The 21244-nt window shown below is 43.1% G+C and overlaps 1 protein-coding gene across 1 annotated transcript in view; it reads right to left on the reverse strand.

Moving 5' to 3' along the window:
• CHCHD6 (coiled-coil-helix-coiled-coil-helix domain containing 6) overlaps positions 1 to 21244 on the reverse strand; it is a 248992-nt gene that overhangs the window by 154525 nt on the left and 73223 nt on the right. The window contains exon 6 of the mRNA XM_066597036.1: positions 13670 to 13753. Coding sequence (XP_066453133.1) covers positions 13670 to 13753 — 84 coding nt within the window. The remainder of the gene's footprint in view (positions 1 to 13669; positions 13754 to 21244) is intronic.

The following is a 21244-nucleotide window of genomic DNA, read 5'->3' on the forward strand; positions in this document are numbered from 1 at the left end:
GCATGCGCAGAAGGCTGCCGACGGGTCTGGGAGGACCAGATCTCCGGGGGACACCGCCGACAAGCCAGGTGAGAATTTTCAGCTGCTCTGATGGATCCGATCCATCAGGGCAGCTGAATATCTATCTTTTTTCACTGCTTTATTTACTTTTTTGCGATCGGCGCTATCCATTGGATAGCGCCGATCGCAATGCCGGGGGGGGGGGGGGGGGGGTGTCTCCGCAGCCCGGGATGACAGCTCCATGCTGTCTGCTACCTGCGGGCACCGACAGCATGGAACTGTCACGTCCATAGCCCACGTGGCTTTAGTCTCTGCAGGAAGCATGTTTCTACGTCCTCAGAGAATAAAGCCCACTTGGGCAGGACGTAAAAGCACTATGGGCTGGTCGTTAAGGGGTTAAAGGCCCTTTAGTGTAATTAGAAATATTACAAGTATTTTATTATTCTTCTTTACAAAAAAAAATCTGCACTGTGTGCTCCGAGCCAATCAGATCCTTTTATACAGCTGCTCCTTCTTCCCCCTAACAGTACACAGTCTTACATGAACACTGAGTAGGAGCCACTACAGCTGCTCCCCCTTCTGTCACACATTCTCAAAACACTGAGGGGGAGATACTGCAGCTACTTTCCCCTTTGCAGCACACAGTGTCACATTAACAATGAAGGAGAGAAGCTGCAGCTGCTCTCCCTTTACTCTCACAGCCTTATAAACCTTGATGGAGAAATACTGCAGCTGCTCCCCCTTTCCTATGACAGCTTCACAAACCCTGATAGAGGGATACTGCAGCTGCTCCCCCTTCCCTCTCATAGCCTCATAAACCTTGATGGAGAGATCCCACTTTCGTATTACACATTCACAAACTCTGATGGAAATTTTGCAGCTTCTCCCCCTTCCCTCTCACAGCCTCACCAACTGTGAGGAAGAGATACTGCAGCTTCTCCCCATTCCCTCTCACAACCTAACAACCTTTGATGGAGAGATAATGCAGCTTCTCCTGCTCCCCTCTCACAGCCTCACAAACCTTGATGAAGAAATGCTGCAGCTGCTCCCCCTTCCCTCTCACAGCCTCATAAACCTTGATGGAGAGATACTGCAGCTGCTCCCCCTTCCCTCTTACAGCTTCATAAACCTTGATGGAGAGATACTGCAGCTGCTCCCCCTTCCCTCTTACAGCTTCATAAACCTTGATGGAGAGATACTGCAGCTACTCCCACTTCCACTGTAACTTAAATTAGACAAATATTTTGCTGACTGCAAAGTTCTGTCAGCATTTACAGAGATGCTGTAGGCAGAGGAAGAGACTACTTGCTGTTGGAAGGTGAGGAATATGACACTTTCCCCATATAAGATATACTAGCTGATATACCCGGCTTCGCCCAAGTTAATTTGTACTGGGGTTTATCTAGTGTTCATACGGAAAATCTTATGAAGTCGTGGTAACTTTAGAGATACCGAGGAAAAAAATATGTTCACCATTTTGCATGGTTCTTAATCTTTACATTACCCAGGAAACACCACGTGGAGGTAACCATGCGACGCTTCCTTTATATAAAATGACATCGGGAAGTGAGAGAATTAGATTCCGTACGTAAAATGTGGATGCTAATTCTTTTGCCCTAGAATTGAATAATCGAGTTGGGACCTATTAACTTTTCCTGTGTATGACATAATCAATGCTCGTGCCAAATTTCATGTTTCTAAGACATCGGGAAATTGGAGAATTAAATTACATATGTAAAATTTGGACGCCATTTCTTTGGCGCTAGAATTGAATAATCGAGTTGGGACACCTTTAATTTTTCTATTTTGGACATAATCTATGCTCGTGCCAAATTTCATGTTTCTATGACATCAGGAAGTTGGAGAATTAGTGGCGAGTCAGTCAGTCAGTGAGGGCTTTCACATATATATATATATACACACACACAAAACCTCTTACAAATCACACGTACTACTGATTTATACATAAACAGCAATCATCGATCAGCTTTAACCCTTCCTACAGCTCCGTAGAGTCCTTAGGGTATTGGTCACTTTAGTACCTGCAGCCATTTGAATAATGAGATATCAGGGAATAGAGCTTCTTATATAATTCTCTGATACGATCTTCAGAGCGGCTACAAGGTGAATCTTCTTTTCAGGCGTGATTTAATAGCCATTTTCTGCATGTAACATCCACAGATGGACGCCTGCTCTTTATTTAGTCTCTTGACAGGGCATGTTTTGGGCCACACTTTTAGGACGCCTTGTCAATCTCGCTCTTTCCGAATAACATGCTGGTGACAGTAAAGAATGGCTGCCAGCTGCTACAAGGAAGCAAAAGCTTAATTCCGCATTGAAGAATTAAACGAGTAGGAAAAAACCATCAATACTTTTTGCTGTGCTGCTGGACCGGAAAATGTTAAGAGCCTGTAATGTGTCAAGGAACGGCGCGGTTTGGATGATGCAGATCATCACTGAAATGACAACAGAGGATCCGGAGGTAAACCTGGCAAAACAAGGGGCTTCTACCCTGCAAATCACATCTGCCTTTACAGTCCTGGATTGCTTGGCAGCAGTCGTAATATAGGCATATGACCACCCCCAGCAATCACTAAGCGCAGTGATATACGGCTCGTCAGTGATTGGCTGCAGAAGTCACGTAAGCGAGCGGACACGTAGCCTCTGCAGTTTGTAAACAGAGATGGTCAGAGAAGACCGAAGCGGCTTTGCTGGACGAACTGGCGGGTGATCAGAGAAGTAAGTAGGCTTTACTCACAGGCTGTGGCTGGTATTGCAGCTCAGAGCAGACACAGCCCATGGACTTGATTAGCGCCGGACCAAGTTTCTAATCTCACAGGTCCCCTTTTTTGTCTGTCTGTTTGGCTGAAAGCACACAGCAGGGTGGGATTCTGCATGCGGAATCCGACCCAGTGCCCGGTCGGTGATGCCTGCGCCGTACAGATGACGCTGCGCTATCGCTAGGCAATGACACAGATTCCGTGGCCTGTCACCAGTGACAGCTGGATCGGACGGCTTCCATTGACTTCCATGAAAGTCACCCGCGCCAAAATAGAACATGCTGCGATTTTCCCTCAGCGAGCGGAAAACCGCAAATACTTTCCGCTCGTCGACAGGGAAAAGCGATTTTCTATAGCATGCCTATGAGCAGTATTTGCTGCAAAATCCAGAGGCGGATGCCTGCTTCAAATTCCTTACAACCTACTAATGACGCCACGTATGATTCAGCCCGGTAGACTGCCGTGCACCACAATGGACCGACACGCCGGGCTCTCCAGCCAGACTGCTTGCTGCAAAAACAACTATACGAGGTTTTAGTAAATAATTTGGTCAAACTATACAAGTTTACAACCCTTGTCAAGGGTCCTTGTTGTCATGCGAGTCCCTACACTAATATAACACGTCACTGGAATAGGAAGAATCAAACCAAAAATCTGTCAGCAGTAGAGATGAGCGGGCATGCTCGGTAAGGGCAGTTACTTGAGAGAACACCGCTATCGAGTAAATGCATGCTCGTCAGAGAAAATTCAAGGAGGCTGCTGGGGTGAGCGAGGGGTTGCGGGGGGAGGAGAAAGATCTCTCTCACTTACCCCCTCGCTTCCCCAGCCCCCCCCCCCCCCCCCCGAATTTTCTCTGACGAGCATGCAGTTAGTTACTCGAAAATAGCGGTGCTCTCTCTCGAGTAACTGCCCTTACCGAGCATGCTCGCTCATCTCTAGTCAGCAGCCATACTTACCGATATATGACATAAAATACAAGGGCAATGGGAGCGACACCCTTTGCATGCCTTATCTATGTGCAGCATAATACTAATTACGCCCTCAGTATTTGGTAGGTGTGAGAGGTTGCTCATTCCTATTTTGCACCTGTGCCCCTCGCCCATATGGCATTCTGCCTGTCCATATGGCATTCTGCCTGCCTATATGCTACATTTACCTGCCCTTGTGTATCTTTGTATCAGTATATGAGTAAGTATGGCCAGGATATTTGAATGGATATCTTTTCAGTGATATGTTGGTATTGCAGCTCCAATGAAGTGAACGGAGTTGAGCTGCAATACCACACACAACCTCTGGACAGGTGCGGCACTGTTTCTGGAAGAAAGCTGCCATGTTTTTCTAACCCTGTACAATCAGTATAAAAATAGTCTCCAAACTGCCCCAATGGAAACCAATGATGGGGTTTACAGCAAGCTGGATAGTACAGAAAGAACAGTGCCAGGTTGTCAAATATTGTAGATTGTTGGAAAGTAACAAAAGAACAGGAAGTGTCAGAAGCTTCTCTATTCTCAGTCTTCTGCCGTTCTGGGCCCGATTATGGTTCACGCTTTTATTAATAGTACCAGAGATAAACATGTGAAAAGCACCACAACGCTAGATAACGGTAAGCAAGGCAGCCAGTCCTAGGACTATGACAAGAACCTTAAAAAAGCTTGTAAACAAGGACAACAAGATTAGAAAGGGAGGAAGTTGAAGAGGGAAGAGCTAGAGCAGAGCTCAAACATCGGACTGCGGGCCGACTCCGGCCCACCACCTCATTTTACATGGCCAGTGAGGTCCGCTGAATGAAAAAACATGAATCAGGTCCGTACAGGCAGCACCACACCGGCAGGACTTCTACGTTTGGTAGGAGTCCATGCGTGCCGCAGCGGAGTCATCCCACCATCCAATCGCCCTCCATTATGATGAAGCAGGCCGCGCCTCTACAACATAGCGTGGAGCCGGGTGCCATTATCTTTTCAGCCACTGAGTACATCGGAGAACAGTCAGCATCTCCGTAATGCAGTAACTTAGCACACATACTGGCTGCAGCAGGCTGTAGGGGGCACTTACCTTTAAAGCTGCATAGTGATCTAATTACCCAGAAAACCCCTATGTTGCTTTATTGGTATAGGTATTTATCAACTTGGGGAAATGACCTACCTACTAGAGGGCATTACCTACCTACTGCCTAAAAGGTGGAAAAATTACCTACTGGGTGCATCTGCCTTCTGGAGAGGGCTACCTCCCTACCTGCACCAAATTCACCTCCCCCTCCCCCTAACTGACTCTTACTACGTAGGGTACTTACGGAGGCATTATTTGGGACATTACTTGCTGAAGAGGTAGAAGGGGCTGGCTATTATCTATTGTGCTCCTAAAAAGACATCTGGGCCGTTTTGTACCTTAAAGACCAGACACTTTGGGGGGATTTTACCCATGTGGTGGTTTAACTGCCCTATTTTTTTCCTTCAGCTACCAAAATTATTTTGGCTGCTTTTTTTCCGTGAAATATAGGGCTATTTTTTAAAATATCTTTTTCACTGACTTTCTTTCCATTTTTAGTTTATTTGAAAAGCTAAAAAAAAAAAAATTTTTTAAATATTTATAGTTATATTTTTTAAAATTAGTAACATTACACTAAAATAAAGTATAGGAACGGGTTCCTTATTTTGTTTTGGACGTTTTGATACATAGTATGTATGGTTTTGGGTTACAGAGCGCATACTGTGACTGTTTTGGTTGGCGTGGGCTTTAGGTTATTTTCTTTTTTATGTATATGTTTTTATTTAATTCTGTAATTTAGTTTTACTTATGTATGTAATTATTTTTACTATTTATGTCCGCTAAGACCTCATATAAGACCTCTGGGGGATATTCACATGTTTTTTTATTGCATACTTTTCCCCTGGAGCTGAAGCATTCATAAAAGCCAGAGTTAGAGGGGAAAACATGTCTGTAGTGACAATAGTCACTGGCAGAGCTGATCAGGGTCACGTGACCACCGGCTTGCATAGTGGAAGAAACACTTTCACGTACATAGTGCTCATTCCCTTCTCCAGGGAAAGGAGAAGGCAGAAGTGGTTAAAAACTGCTTCTCCTTTCTCCTCTGGGTTCTCAGCTGTGAATAACAGCTGACAACCCGACCTACTTCTGATTGATTGCAGTAGCAGGGGCTTTAATCCCGCAATGTATTTTTACTATCGGCCGGGATTAAAGCCCAGGACCAAATGCCGTATATTTACCATGCTTGGTCTTTAAGGGGTTAAGTGGCGTACCATAACATTTCTTGTAAAATAATCCCAAAATAGTCCCAAAATGTCGAAGAGAAAAAATGAAGTAGAAAGGCAATTCAATGAAAGATTGGATAACGAATACATGTTTGTGCTTCTAGGCGGAAAGCAGGTATGTCTTGTGTTATGAGGTTGTGTGGGAGGTAAAGGAGTACAATATACCTCAGCATTATGAGACTTACAATTAAATTGGCCCTTCGAAGGCAACCATAAGGCTAATGGTTAAGGCTGAACAGAGAGAATAGAGGAAAAGAAAGAGAAAAAGGAACGATGAGACATAGTAGGGGCTGCGTGATACACTATAGTATGTTCAGTTCGATGAGTCAAATTTTTCCCCGAGAGCCACAAGGGGAGACCACCAATCCCTCGGAATAAGATCCAAAGAGTCTTCCCTATAAGTAATCAGTTGGTCCACATCCCGGGCCGACAATTCTTCCATTCAATATAAATCAAAAAGTATCTAACCATCCACTCAATGATGGAGTTCGAGTGGACATCAACGTCTCAGTATGGTGAGCCAGAATCTCAAGAGGTCGTTTTTGCTGAAGTGAGGGGGACCAAGAAGCAATGGACAGGAGTGCCACCTTCTGGGGTCCAAGACAGATATGTGAGAATACTTTATTGCATAAATCATAAAATGGTAGAGTTGGAAGGGACCTCCAGGGTCATCGGGTCCAACTGCCTGCTCGATTTAGGATCACTAAATCATCCCAGACAGATGTCTGTCCAGCCTCTGTTTGAAGACTTACATTGAAGAACTCACCACTTCCTATGGCAACCTGTTCCACTCATTGATCACCCTCACTGTGTCTCCTCCCTTTCAGTTGGATACCATTGCTTCTAGTCTTTCCTAGTGCAAATGAGAAAAGGACTGATCTCTCTGCACTGTGACAGCCCTTTAGATATTTGTAGACAGCTATTAAGTCTCCTCTTAGTCTTTTTTTGCAAGCTGAACATTCCCAGATCTTTAAACAGTTCCTCAAAGGATGTTGTTTGCAGAGCGTTCACCCTCCTGGTAACTGTTCTCTAAACTTGCTCCAGGTTGATGATGTTTGTTTTTTTTTTAAAGTGGGATGCTCAGAACTGGACACAGTATTCCAGATGAGATCTGAATAAGAAAGAGTAGAGGGGAACAATTACCCCACGTGATCTGGAGTATGCTGGAAAGCATCGCCCATTGATTTCAAAAGGGGCCTTTAATGCATCGCATGGCTCTTGCATGCCGTGCAATGTGCATGCGAATGCAATACAAGGTTCCCCATTGAAACTCATGTGAGGAGATAGGAATTTCACAGATACGGGGAGTTTTTTCATGAAAAACGCCATTCATCCACAGGCAAACTGCACGTTTACGAACGTGATATCGGGCCATGCGTAAGTAGCCTGAGTTCATTAAAACCTGCCTTCTTGAAATCCAACCTTGAGGTCTGAGTCTTATCAGGTCTTCCTCACCTTCTTATCCACAATTCAAGGATAGAATGATCACTGCCTCCTAGGGTCCCAACCACCCTTACTTCCTCAACCATTCCCTCCCTCTTGGTAAGAATTAGGTCCAAGATAGCAGATCCCCTTGTTTTCTCTTCTACCTTTTAGAAGTTGTCAGCAAGAGCGGATAAGAATTTGTTGGATCAATTACTTTTACCTGAGAGAGATTCCCAACAAATGTCTGGATAGTTAAAATCTCCCAAAATCACTATGTCATACTTTTTTGAGAGCTTGGCCATCTGATGTAGAAAGAGTTCATCAATATGTTCTGCTTGTCCAGGTGGCCTATAGTAAATGCCTACAATGGTGTCCCTTCTGTTGTTCTCTTCTTGTATTCTTACCCAAACAGTTTCTACAGAACTCCCATGCTCTGAAGCTTGAATCTCTGTGGAGATATTTGCTTTCCTAACATATAATACAACATCTCCTGCCCTTTTATTAGGTCTGTTTCTTATAAATAAGTTGTATCCTTCAAGCCTTGTATTCCAATCACGTGTATCATCCCACCAAGTTTCCATGATGCCTATGACATCATATAAAACGTTAATGGTCTTCCAAAGAGAGCAATTCTGGCAGTGCCCTCCGAATCTCCACATCTCCAACAGACGCCAGAACACAGAGGGCACAATTTATCAAGATGGACGGTATTCTATACCACCTGGTTAGCACCTTATAATTTTATTCCTGGATTTTACAAGAAATGGAAGACTTGTGGAGGTCAAGTCTTTGAGCACGTTCTCAGGCAAAGACATATGGAGCGGGGACCTCAGGTTCCCCCGTCCTTAGCAGCAACACTAGACAAGAGGGAGGAAACAACTGAGCGCCGTTCAAATGGAGTGAGTCATTTGTGCAATAACTGTCCTGGGAGCACAGTATTAATAAAGCTTGTTAGATGAACATAAAGATACCAGTCCGCACCAGCCAAGGCCTCAGGGAAGGACACAAAGCACCTGACTCAAGGAAGTGTTGAATAAAAGGGAGCCACTGAGCTGGACAGACCTAGGATACGATGACACCATATCCCCTCCGGAAAAGACAGATTGTTAAAAATAGGAGGGAGCAGATACAGTGACAATAAAAGGCCAAGATCGAAGTACTGCAGATACCAAAGGAAGGGATAATAGCACCGGGGAGACTATGTTTGGAGGTCAGAAGGTGTGACTGTGCACAACTCAGGATCTCCTCTGCAATTCAGTTCAATACACATGCTACAAGGCATATTCTATAGTATATGAGAATGCTAGGAAGACCCATGCCTCCATGGGATTTAGGTCCAATCAAATATTTATATCACAATCTGGGGGTTGAAGCTGCCAATATATACAAGGTTAATATAGATTTCAATGGGTGAAAAAAAACACTCCGGGAATCAAGACTAGGCGAGCCTGGAGGAGGTGGAGAGTCTGCGGCAGGATTGTGGTAGAACACTTCACTTCGCCAAACTGTGCTTCATCTGGCCAAGAAAAGACAAAAAATCCATAGCAAAACGTTGTCCTACTCGGAGGGTACCATTGTACCCAGATATGATATGGCTAGAAAGGCCCACCTGAAAGGAAGCGTGTAGGCTGGCCGTGGCATCCGGCTATACAGTTATGTTTAGAATTTCTAATCTCTGTGTAATAATTTTATAATTACTGAATTCGGATAAAATACAGAGTAAACTAATCTCTGGGTTAGAAGTGTAAATTAAGAGGTCACCTGCATATATGGCTAATTAGTAAACAGATTCCCTCAGGACCATACCCTGAACTGAGCCATTCGACCACAGAGCTATAACTAAACATACCACCGTGAGTTCATAGAGGCTGGTAACCGTGGCCATCCCTACCTCGTACTCTACCTCAAATGGAGTTCAAAAGACAACCATTTAGGGTGCATTCACATGGGCAAGTATGACATCGGTCCAAGAAACTCGGACTGATATACTACTCTTAAGCTTGCGATTCTGTATGCGAGCATGATGCATTTTTGCTTAAAAACATGTACTGCATCTGTGTACTTGCGATTTTCAAGCGTATGAAAAAAGGATGTTTGGGTCGTAATACCTGTGCCAACAGTCTGCCACTTGTCACCTCGCTCACAATATTGGCGATTTAGTCTATCCATTACACATTGGTCCTATAGGTTCAGCAAGCATGGTATAGACAATCTTTGCTCATACAGTTGAGCATAAAGATTTGAAGATTGGTTAGATTTATGTGGTATCTCCAGCCTTGGTGACCAGCGATGACATATGCTCCTGCCCGCTCCTGATTGGGACACTTTGTCACAGCCTACTCCTTAGCGCCTCACGATTTAGCTACATTTTCAGAAGTTGTACAATAAAAAATGTAATTTTTTGCATTACTATTTGTGAATGCTTCCTTTTTCTATGCCATATAAAGCCATTGGCTGTGCGGCTTTCAGCTGAGCTCCACATTGACACTGGGGTTGCGCTACCTTACTCTTCTATTGAAGGATAAGATCATGTGATTGGCGGCACCTTCACATAGCCCCAATATCGCGCATACAAGCATTCCTACCCGATCATCAGTCTGTGTACAAGGCACTTTAATCAACCTAGATACTTCAGAGCGTGCAACAGACTAATGATGCATACGATTCATACCGGGGGAAAAAATAAAAGTAACCCAACAGGCCGACTTTAAATCCACCCCATCAAAACCTTCTAAAACCCCATCATCTCTATCAACAAACTTTATTAAAGTCTTCTAAACATGACAAACTGCAGAGTTATTTCCAGTAAAAAGAATCTAGACGCCATAAGGAAGACTGTTTTTCAGAATATATGTGAACCGATTTAATCCTTGAACACTCTTTCAATCAACTCAACCTCATTCCTCCCACTTAGGAGAGCGAGAGAACAAAATATAAATTAACATGCAAAAACGTATAGCATGACAGCATTAAGCTGCGAGGCTGAACATTAATTAGCAGCAAGCCTTTTATAAAGTGATTTTTTTTTCCATCTTCCCTGAAAACAGCGAGTACTTGGGACTGAGATGAGATTGGGTTATGTTTACCAGTGCCATGCCAAATGCTGGGGAAAAAAGAGCCGAGGACACGGCGTGATGGTAGAGAAGGGGGGGCAGCGGAAAAAGAAAAGGAGAAAATACAATAACTATTAAGAGAAGCTTTATGGTTGTGACTATAGAAACAGAAAATGTCAAGGTCTGTGTACATTCTGTAAATGAAAGTGAAATTATATAAAAACAGTAGCTAATAAAAAAGAATGAGTGTACCACGACTCCGGCTTTCATTTATAAGAATAAAAACCGCAAAAAGAAAGAAGGTTCTTGTTTCGTTCGCTTTTTGACAGAATTAAGCTTTATTGAGGGATTATGAGAACCGCTGTCTGGATTTTTCATTTCCCTTTGCTGCCAAAAGGGCCCTTTCCACGCTTTACAGACCTAATAAACACACTTTTGGATTTCCTGTGTTAGGAATGGAGTTACCAGATAAACCACACGGCCTTCAAAGTTGTGGATCAGGAACTGTCACACTACAAGTCACAGGAGGCCATAAGATGAGGTACATGGCAAGAAAGTCACAGAGTAAAAGGGCATTGAAGAGGACCTGTCACCGCTCAGTAATCACCTGCATTCTACCTGAAAGAAAAATTCTGAAGCACATTATGTTCTAACCCTGAATTATGCTGTTCCTCCATTACTTCTCCTAACAAATTATGCATAAATTTACAACTGGGCGGTACTATTCCACTTCTCTAAAGGGCGTAACCTTGAATAGCCTGATACTCTGCCATCAGGGCTAGCACTAACCACTATAATACTGCCCCCCACCCCCCAGTACAGGAATATAACTAACTACTATAATGCTGCCCCCATCTACAAGAATATAACTACTATAATGCTGCCCCCCTATGTACAAGAATAAAACCACTATAATACTGCCTGCTACGTACAAGAATACAACTGCTGTAATACTGCCTCCTACGTACAAGAATACAACTGCTGTAATACTGCCTCCTACGTACAAGAATACAACTGCTGTAATACTGCCTCCTACGTACAAGAACACAACTGCTGTAATACTGCCTCCTACGTACAAGAATACAACTGCTGTAATACTGCCTCCTACGTACAAGAATACAACTGCTGTAATACTGCCTCCTACGTACAAGAATACAACTACTGTAATACTGCCTCCTACGTACAAGAATACAAATACTGTAATACTGCCCCCTATGTACAAGACTACAACTACTGTAATACTGCCCCCTATGTACAAGACTATAAATACTATAATACTGCCCCCTACGTACAAGAATATAACTACTATAATACTGCCCCCCTATGTACAAGAATATAACTACTATAATAATGCCCCCCCTATGTACAAGAATATAACTACTATAATAATGCCCCCCTATGTACAAGAGTATAACTACTATAATACTACTCCCTATGTACAAGAATACAACTACTATAATACTGCCCCCTATGTACAAGAATATAACTACTATAATACTGCCCCTATGTACAAGAATATAACTACTATAATACTGCCCCCTATGTACAAGAATATAACTACTATAATACTGCCACCTATGTACAAGAATATAACTACTATAATACTGCCACCTATGTACAAGAATATAACTACTATAATACTGCCTCCTATGTACAAGAATAAAACTACTATAATACTGCTCCTATGTACAAGAATATAACTACTATAATACTGCCCCCCATGTACAAGAATATAACTACTATAATACTGCCTCCTATGTACAAGAATATAACTACTATAATACTGCTTCCTATGTACAAGAAAATAACTACTATAATACTGCCCACCTATGTACAAGAATATAACTACTATAATACTGCCCCCTATGTACAAGAATATAACTACTATAATACTCCCCCTATAGATATTTAAAAGCACAAAGCACATTTACACTTCCTTGAAAACACTGCACCTGAGTGAATTAAGAAAGCGACTCCTCACCGGATTCTCGTCGCGGTGCAGTCATGAACTTAGGGTCTGAAAGTTCAAGCAATCTCATGCCAAAAAGAAGCTACTAGAACACAATTCTTATAGTTTAATGTACAATAAATGGATTCTTCTTCTCCATTTTACATAATACTGCGGAGGAAGAAATGAGCTGCCATATTTAATCATTAGTCCCTGACTTGCGAAGATTCCTTGCAATGTGATGTATAAAACATAAGCGCAGTAACAAGCTCGCACGCTGCGCTATTGTGTTCCCTAAACAGCAGCTACAGTTATTCGATCCATTTCACTGTTTACACAACATTACCATTAATCAGCCAAGTTCTGAAGTCAGATAACAGCATGAAGGTGTCACAGCCGCCATTCAACTTTGATGCATTTTTTTTTAGCATGCAAGGAAAATGCAGAAAACATTAACGGGGGACGTAAAATTGCGCAGACTGTACGTGTTCACAAAATGTTGAGTAAGTGACATAGTATTCTAAATATTACGGCTGCAAATGACTATAGACAACATTTTGCAAAAACCAAAATATCTCTCTTGTGGAAAATAAGAGCTCTTAGGTCCTCGGGCTCTACTGTAGAGTCTTTTATTTCATAGTTCAGCCTCTCCCTGCCTTCTAAAAAAGTAACAGGAAGTTATCATTGTCTGCCATGTTACAGATACAGTGCAGCTGAAGCCTGGCCCTACGTGCTTAAAACAGTGCAGAGGCTGCTGTGATCACAGGACCTTATTAGCTCTCAGGTTCGCTCTAGTCAGCCTGTAAATCCCTTTGCTAGGCGATGTTCCAAGCTATTTTGGAGGCTCCATTCTGATCCTAAAGAACCCCATTATAGCTTATAGGTCTGTTAGAGGGTGTTTTTTTTTAACCCGTGAAGTGCAGATTCCAGCACTTCGTTCATTTTCAACAGAAAAGACAAGTGCAGGTGTGAACATTGCCTTAAGGAAAGATTTTAACTTTATTTCTCAATTCCTTATAGGAGGAATCAAAAGCTATTAAGTGGGCACAACTGCGCCATCACAATCGGTAGGGCCTTTCAAAATGCACAAAATTTAATTATCATCTGCTGGTGACCTATTCCCTTTCTTGTCAGACTTGGTCCTAATATTTTTGGGTTGTGTATATATTCATCTACTGAGTGGTGGACACTTACCTTTTTCTCAATGCTTGCCAGTTGCTCCTTGTGGAAGGCATCCAGTTTTTTAAGCTCTTCCTCTTTGCGTTGGAGTTCCTTCGCCTAAAAAAAATCAAAACAGTCATATAAAAAGTTTCTTCTACAAAAAGGGCCTTTTACAGGACCCAATAATCTGTCACAAATGTTTTTAGAAATGTTATCATCAGGCCATCTGAAGTTGCCGCTGATCACATCCTTTATGCGTCCCCCCAAAAGGAAAGAAAATATATTTTAAGTGGCGTATGTGAACAGCAGATGTGCTGCCGAGCCGACAATTATCACAAACTAAAGGGTGGCAAACGTGTCATATGAACGATCTATCATTCCTCAATAGTGTCTGAATTAGCCTGTGTGAAGGCCATGCAGCGCACCGCACATGCTTAAATCGCAGTTCCATTCATTTGAGAACCTTCATGCAGGGCTAGTGTTGGGGGGAGTGGGGCGCACTGGACTATCGGCCATGGCTCCTATCCTCAAAGGCGCCCACAATCTTAGGCATAACTGGACTTGCCAATGTGCAAACATATAAACAGGTTACGGACCCTCCCTGTAAGGTGACGCAGCAATACAGGTTGAAATTGCGTGGCCCATAAGCTAGGAGGGCCCCCTCACCAATTACAAGGACTTACAAATAATACACATTACACACTGAGCCCTGCTGTACTGCTATATCTGCTACAGGGCTCAGTGTGTGATGTGCCCCCCAGCCCTGCTGTACCTGCTACAGGGCTCAGCGTGTGATGCGCCCCCCAGCCCTGCTGTACTTCTTTTCCTGCTACAGGGCTCAGTGTGTGATGTGCCCCCCAGCCCTGCTGTACTACTATACCTGCTACAAGGCTCAGTGTGTGATGTGCCCCCAGCCCTTCTGTACTACTCTACCTGCTACAGGGCTCAGTGTACGATGTGCCCCCCAGCCCTTCTGTACTACTATACCTGCTACAGGGATCAGTGTACATGTGCCCCCCTGCCCTGCTGTACTGCTATACCTACTACAGGGCTCAGTGTGTACTGTGCCCCCCAGCCATGCGGTACTTCTTTACCTGTTACAGGGTTTAGTGTGTAATGTGCCCCCCAGCCATGCTGTACTTCTTTACCTGTTACAGGGTTTAGTGTGTAATGTGCTCCCCCAGTCCTCCTCTACTGCTTTACTTGCACCAGGGCTCAGTGTATAATGTGCCCCCCAACCCTGCTGTACTGCTAGACCTGCTACAGGGCTCAGTGTATAATGTGCCCCCCTAGCCCTGCTGTACTGCTATATCTGCACCAGGGCTCAGTGTATAATGTGCCCCTTAGCCCTGCAGTACTGCTATATCTGCACCAGGGCTCAGTGCATAATGTGCCCCCCTAGCCCTGCTGTACTGCTCTACCTGCTACAGGGCTCAGTGTATAATGTGCCCCCTAGCCCTGCTGTACTGCTATACCTGCTACAGGGCTCAGTGTATAATGTGCCCCCTAGCCCTGCTGTACTGCTATACCTGCTACAGTGCTCAGTGTATAATGTGCCCCCTAGCCCTGCTGTACTGCTATACCTGCTACAGTGCTCAGTGTATAATGTGCCCCCTAGCCCTGCTGTACTGCTATATCTGCTACAGGGCTCAGTGTGCGATTGTTCTCAGTAAGAGAAACAAAGTAATCTTATAGATATGATGCCTTTTATTGGCTAAGAAAAAGATAGGATGTTGTAGTGAACTTTCAAACCTACTTAGGGTTCTTCCTCAGGCTTAATGAAATAGATCCGAAGAAAGGTGTATGTATGTATACAAACATATATACATACATATACTATACACATATAAAACGGCACAGACATGGTGCAATTTATTTGCACTTAAAACAATACCAGAACAGAATGAGTGGAGGAGTAAATACTTAATTAGTCCACTGTTAAGGATGTGAAAGTTTTATGGTCTCTAGATTGGTGTTAGGGGGTCACCAGGCCAGCGTGTTATCTCTGCTATAAATTTCTGATATTCACCACTGATGCAAGAACCTGCTTGACATGTTAATTCCAGTCTTGAGAGTATCAAAGATACAATATATAAACTTGTACTCCCAAATTCTTCTATGACGTTGAGATTTGAAGTTGCCTTTTAATACAGTAACCTTCATATGTTCTATGTTGTGTCCGTGACTAGAAGAATGCTCAGCCGCAGGTAATTCTACCTTTCTCTCTTTAAGTGTGTGGCAGTGACATCTCTTTCTCACTTCAGTTTTTGTTATGTTTCTCCAACATAAAGGCCCCCAACAGGACATTTGTTGCACAGGATCAGGTACACAACATTGGACGTGGAACACGCGAATGTCCCGGGGATCTTCTAGTCCTGCTGTGTGTTGGGGCTTTGTATCCTGTCCTCAATCAGTACATGTGAGCAGGCCTTGTAGCTCCTTACATTACAGGGATAAGTTCCTTTTGTGTGTCGAAAGCTCGCTATAACATCAAGTCTATATTTACAAAATCACTGTTTCTTTTTCTGCACCAAAATCTACAATTAAATTCATATATGATCATGTTGCTGATTTGGAACAGATTTCACTCGTTACATTGAAATAAGTAGAATCTGCTGGGAATGTTCTGCAACAAATGGAGCACACTGTGGATATAAAATATGCAATTTAAGCTGAATCTGCAGCAGATTTTTTCTGCCGTGAGTGGTGGGGGTGCAGCTATACACAGTATGATATTCGTGAAAGCGGTTTTAAGTGTGGAAAAATTCCACAACTAGTACGTGATGTGCGACACAAGTCTGAAAAATGTAACTCGCACCTAAAAATGAAGTGCTGTTAAAAACCCTCCAAGGACAAATGTTTTGCATTTTATAGTACAACCATATTGATTGCAAGAAAAGAAAATAGGGCAGGGTCCCCTCCGATGGACTCCTGCAGTCAGCGTTCACGGTTACACTTAGTACCGTATGGTTTCTTTGTTTCATCAGAAAGCAAAACATTTTCTTGTGACAGCAAATATGTGAGATTCCACCCCCTTATGCTATAATTTCCTTTTCTTACATAAGCTTCAAATAGCAGGTGTAAATAATAGAGATGAGCGAACGTACTCGGTAAGGCCGATTTCGCAATGAAGCACCGCGATTTTCGAGTACTTCACTACTCGGGTGAAAAGTACTCGGGGGTGCTGTGGGGCGGGGCGTGGTGTGGTGGAGTGGGGGGTAGCAGTGGGGAACAGGGGGAGCTCTCTCTCTCTCTCCCTCTCCCCCCCACTCCCCTCTGCAACCCCCCGCTCACCCACAGCGCCCCCGAGTACTTTTCACCCGAGTAGTGAAGTACTCGAAAATCGCGGTGCTCGATTGCGAAATCGGCCTTACCGAGTACGTTCGCTCATCTCCAGTAAATAACTACAATTTTAAGACAAAGTAAGTGAACCCTTTGGAATTTCCTGGATTTCTGCATTGATTACTAATAGAAAAACACAATGCAACTAATAACACACAGCTGTACCGCTCATCACCCACAGTGCAAGGGGAAACATTAAATGTATTAAAAAGGGTTATATCACAATTTCAAGCTATGTCCACAGGATATCAGATAACGTGCTTATCTGTGGGGGTCTCACTGCTGAGACCCCCACTGATCTCAGGAGTCCCGCTCTCCTATCCCTGCGGGAGTCATTTATCCGCCTGCAGTGATATCACTATGAATGGAGCGCTGGCCAACCAAGCATAGTCAGCACTCGATTAATTTCGACCGGGGTGACGGAAAGAGCCAAGCAGTACCCACTCTCTGCACTCCCACCTAAAGTGAATGGAGCACTAGTGCAACAAGCACTCATTCTCACCGATCAGTGAGTTAACCGTGAATGGGGAGAACTTGTAATTATGGTACAACCCCTGTAATGACTTCTCCAAGTGTTGATTGGCAAAAGGTGTTCCAATGAAGAAGATGAGATGAAAGTGCGGGTTTCACAAGTGCTTTACCCATTAAATAAAGGCGTACAAAGCCTGGTTACAGATAAATCTGTTCTTAATTGGTTAGTATACACTATGCCTCAAGGGTACACTTTTTCTCTGCACTGTGGATGATTACAAAGTCTGCTCAATAATAGCTATGAACAGTGCAATGGTCTGTTTTTAGTTACATTTTGTTTGTCCAGAATTGGGACTTGGATACAACCAGATTACATGTTCTTGGTAACCAATGCAGAAATCTAGGGCTTTCCAAAAGGCTGGTTTACTTTTTCTTGAAACTTTATGAAAATGAGAAGTTTATAAATTTCCATTATTCAACGTGCAGGACTGAGATAGCCAGCGTCTCATCCATGTAGCGTTATCTGAGGACTGGAGTTTGCTGCATTCCGGGAACCGTACAATGAGACGACACTAAATATATAATCTCCTCCTGTGGACAGCGTTGCAGAGATGCTTCATAGGAAAGACCTACACAGCTGGCTTGAACTTTTAAAAACTACCAAGGAGTTGGGGTGAAAATGACATGGCAAAATGATAAAGCGGCCCGGACAAAAGTGATCCCAGAGGGTGGTGAGCTGTCTTTCTAGGGCTGGCAGGAGTCGTTAGGAAGAAGGATTGTATCTGAAGGCTGACTGCCTCCTGTATTCTTCCCAAGAGCAGCATGCAATGGGTAAACTGGGACACTTCATGAAGTTTAGGCTGAGCGTATCTGGCAAGTAAAAAAGCCCTGTCTGGCTTGCCGTATTTTAAATGTCAGCCTCATCTGATGCTCAATGAGCCTGACAGGCTCCTGCAGAAGAGCTGGAGGCGAGGTGCGCTTCGCTGGGAAGGGACCGGAGTAAAGATCATTTAGGCTTAGGGATGCCTTTTCTAATTCAGATCAGGATGTGGGGGCTCACATCATCCCAAAATGCTGGAGTCTCAAGTGCGAGTTGTGCAGCCATTCAGATGTATGCAATCCCTAAACGTTAAGAAAAGGACTCTTAGGGCTCTTTCACATGCAGTGAAGAGAGCCCATTCACAATTGCGTAATTATCACGCAATTATTGGTCGCGTAAAAAAACACAGTATGCCCTATCTTGGTACGTATTATGCCCGGAATCACCCATTGTAATGAATGGGCGTGTGTAAAACACAGGAAATTCACAGGAAAAGCGTGTATTTCAGTCCGTGAACACGCGGCGTATTCACAGACCAAAATACATATACACCGTGTTAAAGAGCCTTTAGGGGGCATTCCCACTGCAAGTTTTGTATGCGCTAAAAATATATGCTTTTAGCCTGTTTACAATATAAAAGCGTACACCTTAATGTATACATAGAGTTTACGGTAGGAAAGAAAACGTACAAAAATGTAGACAAACTTATTGTCTACGTTTGTCTACATTTCACAAGTTTGCCCTCAACTTTTTTGTTGCAGTACGCTCTAACAGTCGACTAAGCTATTGTGTCACGCAAAAAAAACTTTTACGTTGACTTTAAAAAAATGAAAAAAACAACTTTCCTTTGACCTGACATATTGCGCAATATGCTGCACAATACATTTCTGCCTGTAAAAGGGGACACGTTGTTTATCAGAGGAGATTAGATGTGTATTAACCCTGTCTAGCCTGTTACTTTTTCATAAAAATGTATACTTTAAAATGAAAAAACGTATGCAAAGTGTTATATGTTACTTACAGTATACGCGTTTTTAAAATGAAAACGTATAATGAAATTACGGTTTTCACACTTTGTGAGGTATATGTTTCTATACATTACAGTATAAAACCGCCTGTGGCTAAACCGCAGTGAGACGCTCCCTTACTGGCCACAAGCACTGTGACAGATGACACACGCTGCAGACACAAATCTGCTTACTGGGGTGCAAACTAACTCCATAAATTGCTGCTTCAGCATTACCGCTTGTCATTGCATGGGCTTATTGCTCTGTAGCGCAGTCCCTCTATTATTCCTCCTGGAAATGTGAGAAATTGATAGCTGGGTGCTACCAGTTCCTCTTTTGAAAGGCTACACAGCCTGACACTGTCCAAACAGCGTTGAAGGCCCCCTTTACATGCCGGATGAAAACGGTTGTTTGCCGGATTATTGGCCTCGCTGCATATGTATTAAAGGTGGTATCTAGGACTAAGATATTGATGTCAGATTGGTGGGGGTCCACCCCCGCCTCCCACTATCAATTGAGGAGGAAGCTCATGTTGGTGACATCACGAGTGACCAAGCTTCTGTACCCTGTAGGGTACTGTGCAGTGTCTGCAGCACTCATCTGAGCTCCAGCTGACTGGCGGTGGTCTCAATAGTGGGCCACCACTGATCAGATATTGATGACCTGTAATATTAAGAATAGGCCAGATAACCACTTAAAGCACTTCATGACCTGAGATTTATCACTCTTTTTGCCCCCCCTCCTTCCAAGAACCTTACGTTCTTATGCTTTTCCATTGACATGGGCATATGAGTGCTTGTTTTTTTGCAGGATGAGATGTATTTTTGTATTAGTACCATTTAATTGTACCGTATAATGTACAGAAAATGATAAATTTAAAGTGTGAAATAAATAAAAAAAATTATAAAATACAATTGCGCCATTATTTGTGACTTTAGTTTTTACAGCTTTCACAGTGCAGTATAAATGACATGAACTTTGTCAGCGATTCCAAGTTAGTTATTAGTTTTTTAATGTTTTTCTAGTTTTTTTTTTTCTTAAAACAAAAAAATTGGTTCCCGAAACCACATTCTGAAATCTGTAGCTTTTAAATTTTTTCCTCAATTGGTCTGTGTAGAGGCTCATTTATTGCGGATTGAGTGTAGTTTTTATCACCACCATTTTGGAAACATACGTCTTTTTAATAGCTTTTTATTCAAATTTTTGGGGAGCCGGATTTCAAAAAAATAAATTTTGGCAGTCTTAATTTTTTTTGTACGACCTTCACCGTTTGGGATAAATGTTGCGATATTTAAATATTTTGGATTTTTACGTACATGGTGATGTACATAATGTGCGGTGGGTGGGTTGGGTTTAATGAAAAAATTGGAAAAAGAATTTTTGGTTTAAATTTTTTTTTTTTAATTGTTTAAAAAAAGATTTAATAAAACAAAATTTATGCATTTCGTTTCCACAGGGGACTTGAACTTGTGATCACTTGTACTATATACTGCAGTACTATGGTATTGCAGTATATAGAGATTGTAAAGGTTTCTTATGAGGCAATTCCACAGCCTCCCTTCGTCAGCCTCCGATCGCGCTACGGGTGGGGTGATGGGGTGCAGTAAGGGATTGCGTCTGAAGATCCCAATTTCACAGAAACGATGCAAGGCATTCTTGAGTGAAAAACGCCTCGCGTCGGCATGAAAAACGCTCATTAGCAAGTGCGATATCTGGCAGAGTATTGCGCTCGCCTGTGTGCATCCAGCCTTACAAAGACATCCCACGTGGTTGGCAGTGATGCCCGGCTAGTCTAGCCCCCATGACCAGGCCTCGCTGGAAGTCACTCAGATCGCTGGATTTTCACATCTAATGTGGATTCACACTGAAACTGATCCACGGAAAACTTGTCACGTGACTTTACGCCGCACTCCGGGGTCACGGGGGTCATTTCTATACAGGAAAACACAAGTGAGAAGGCTGGGGACT

The sequence above is a fragment of the Eleutherodactylus coqui genome, chromosome 3 (genome assembly GCF_035609145.1).
Source record: "Eleutherodactylus coqui strain aEleCoq1 chromosome 3, aEleCoq1.hap1, whole genome shotgun sequence".
NCBI lineage: Eukaryota > Metazoa > Chordata > Amphibia > Anura > Eleutherodactylidae > Eleutherodactylus > Eleutherodactylus coqui.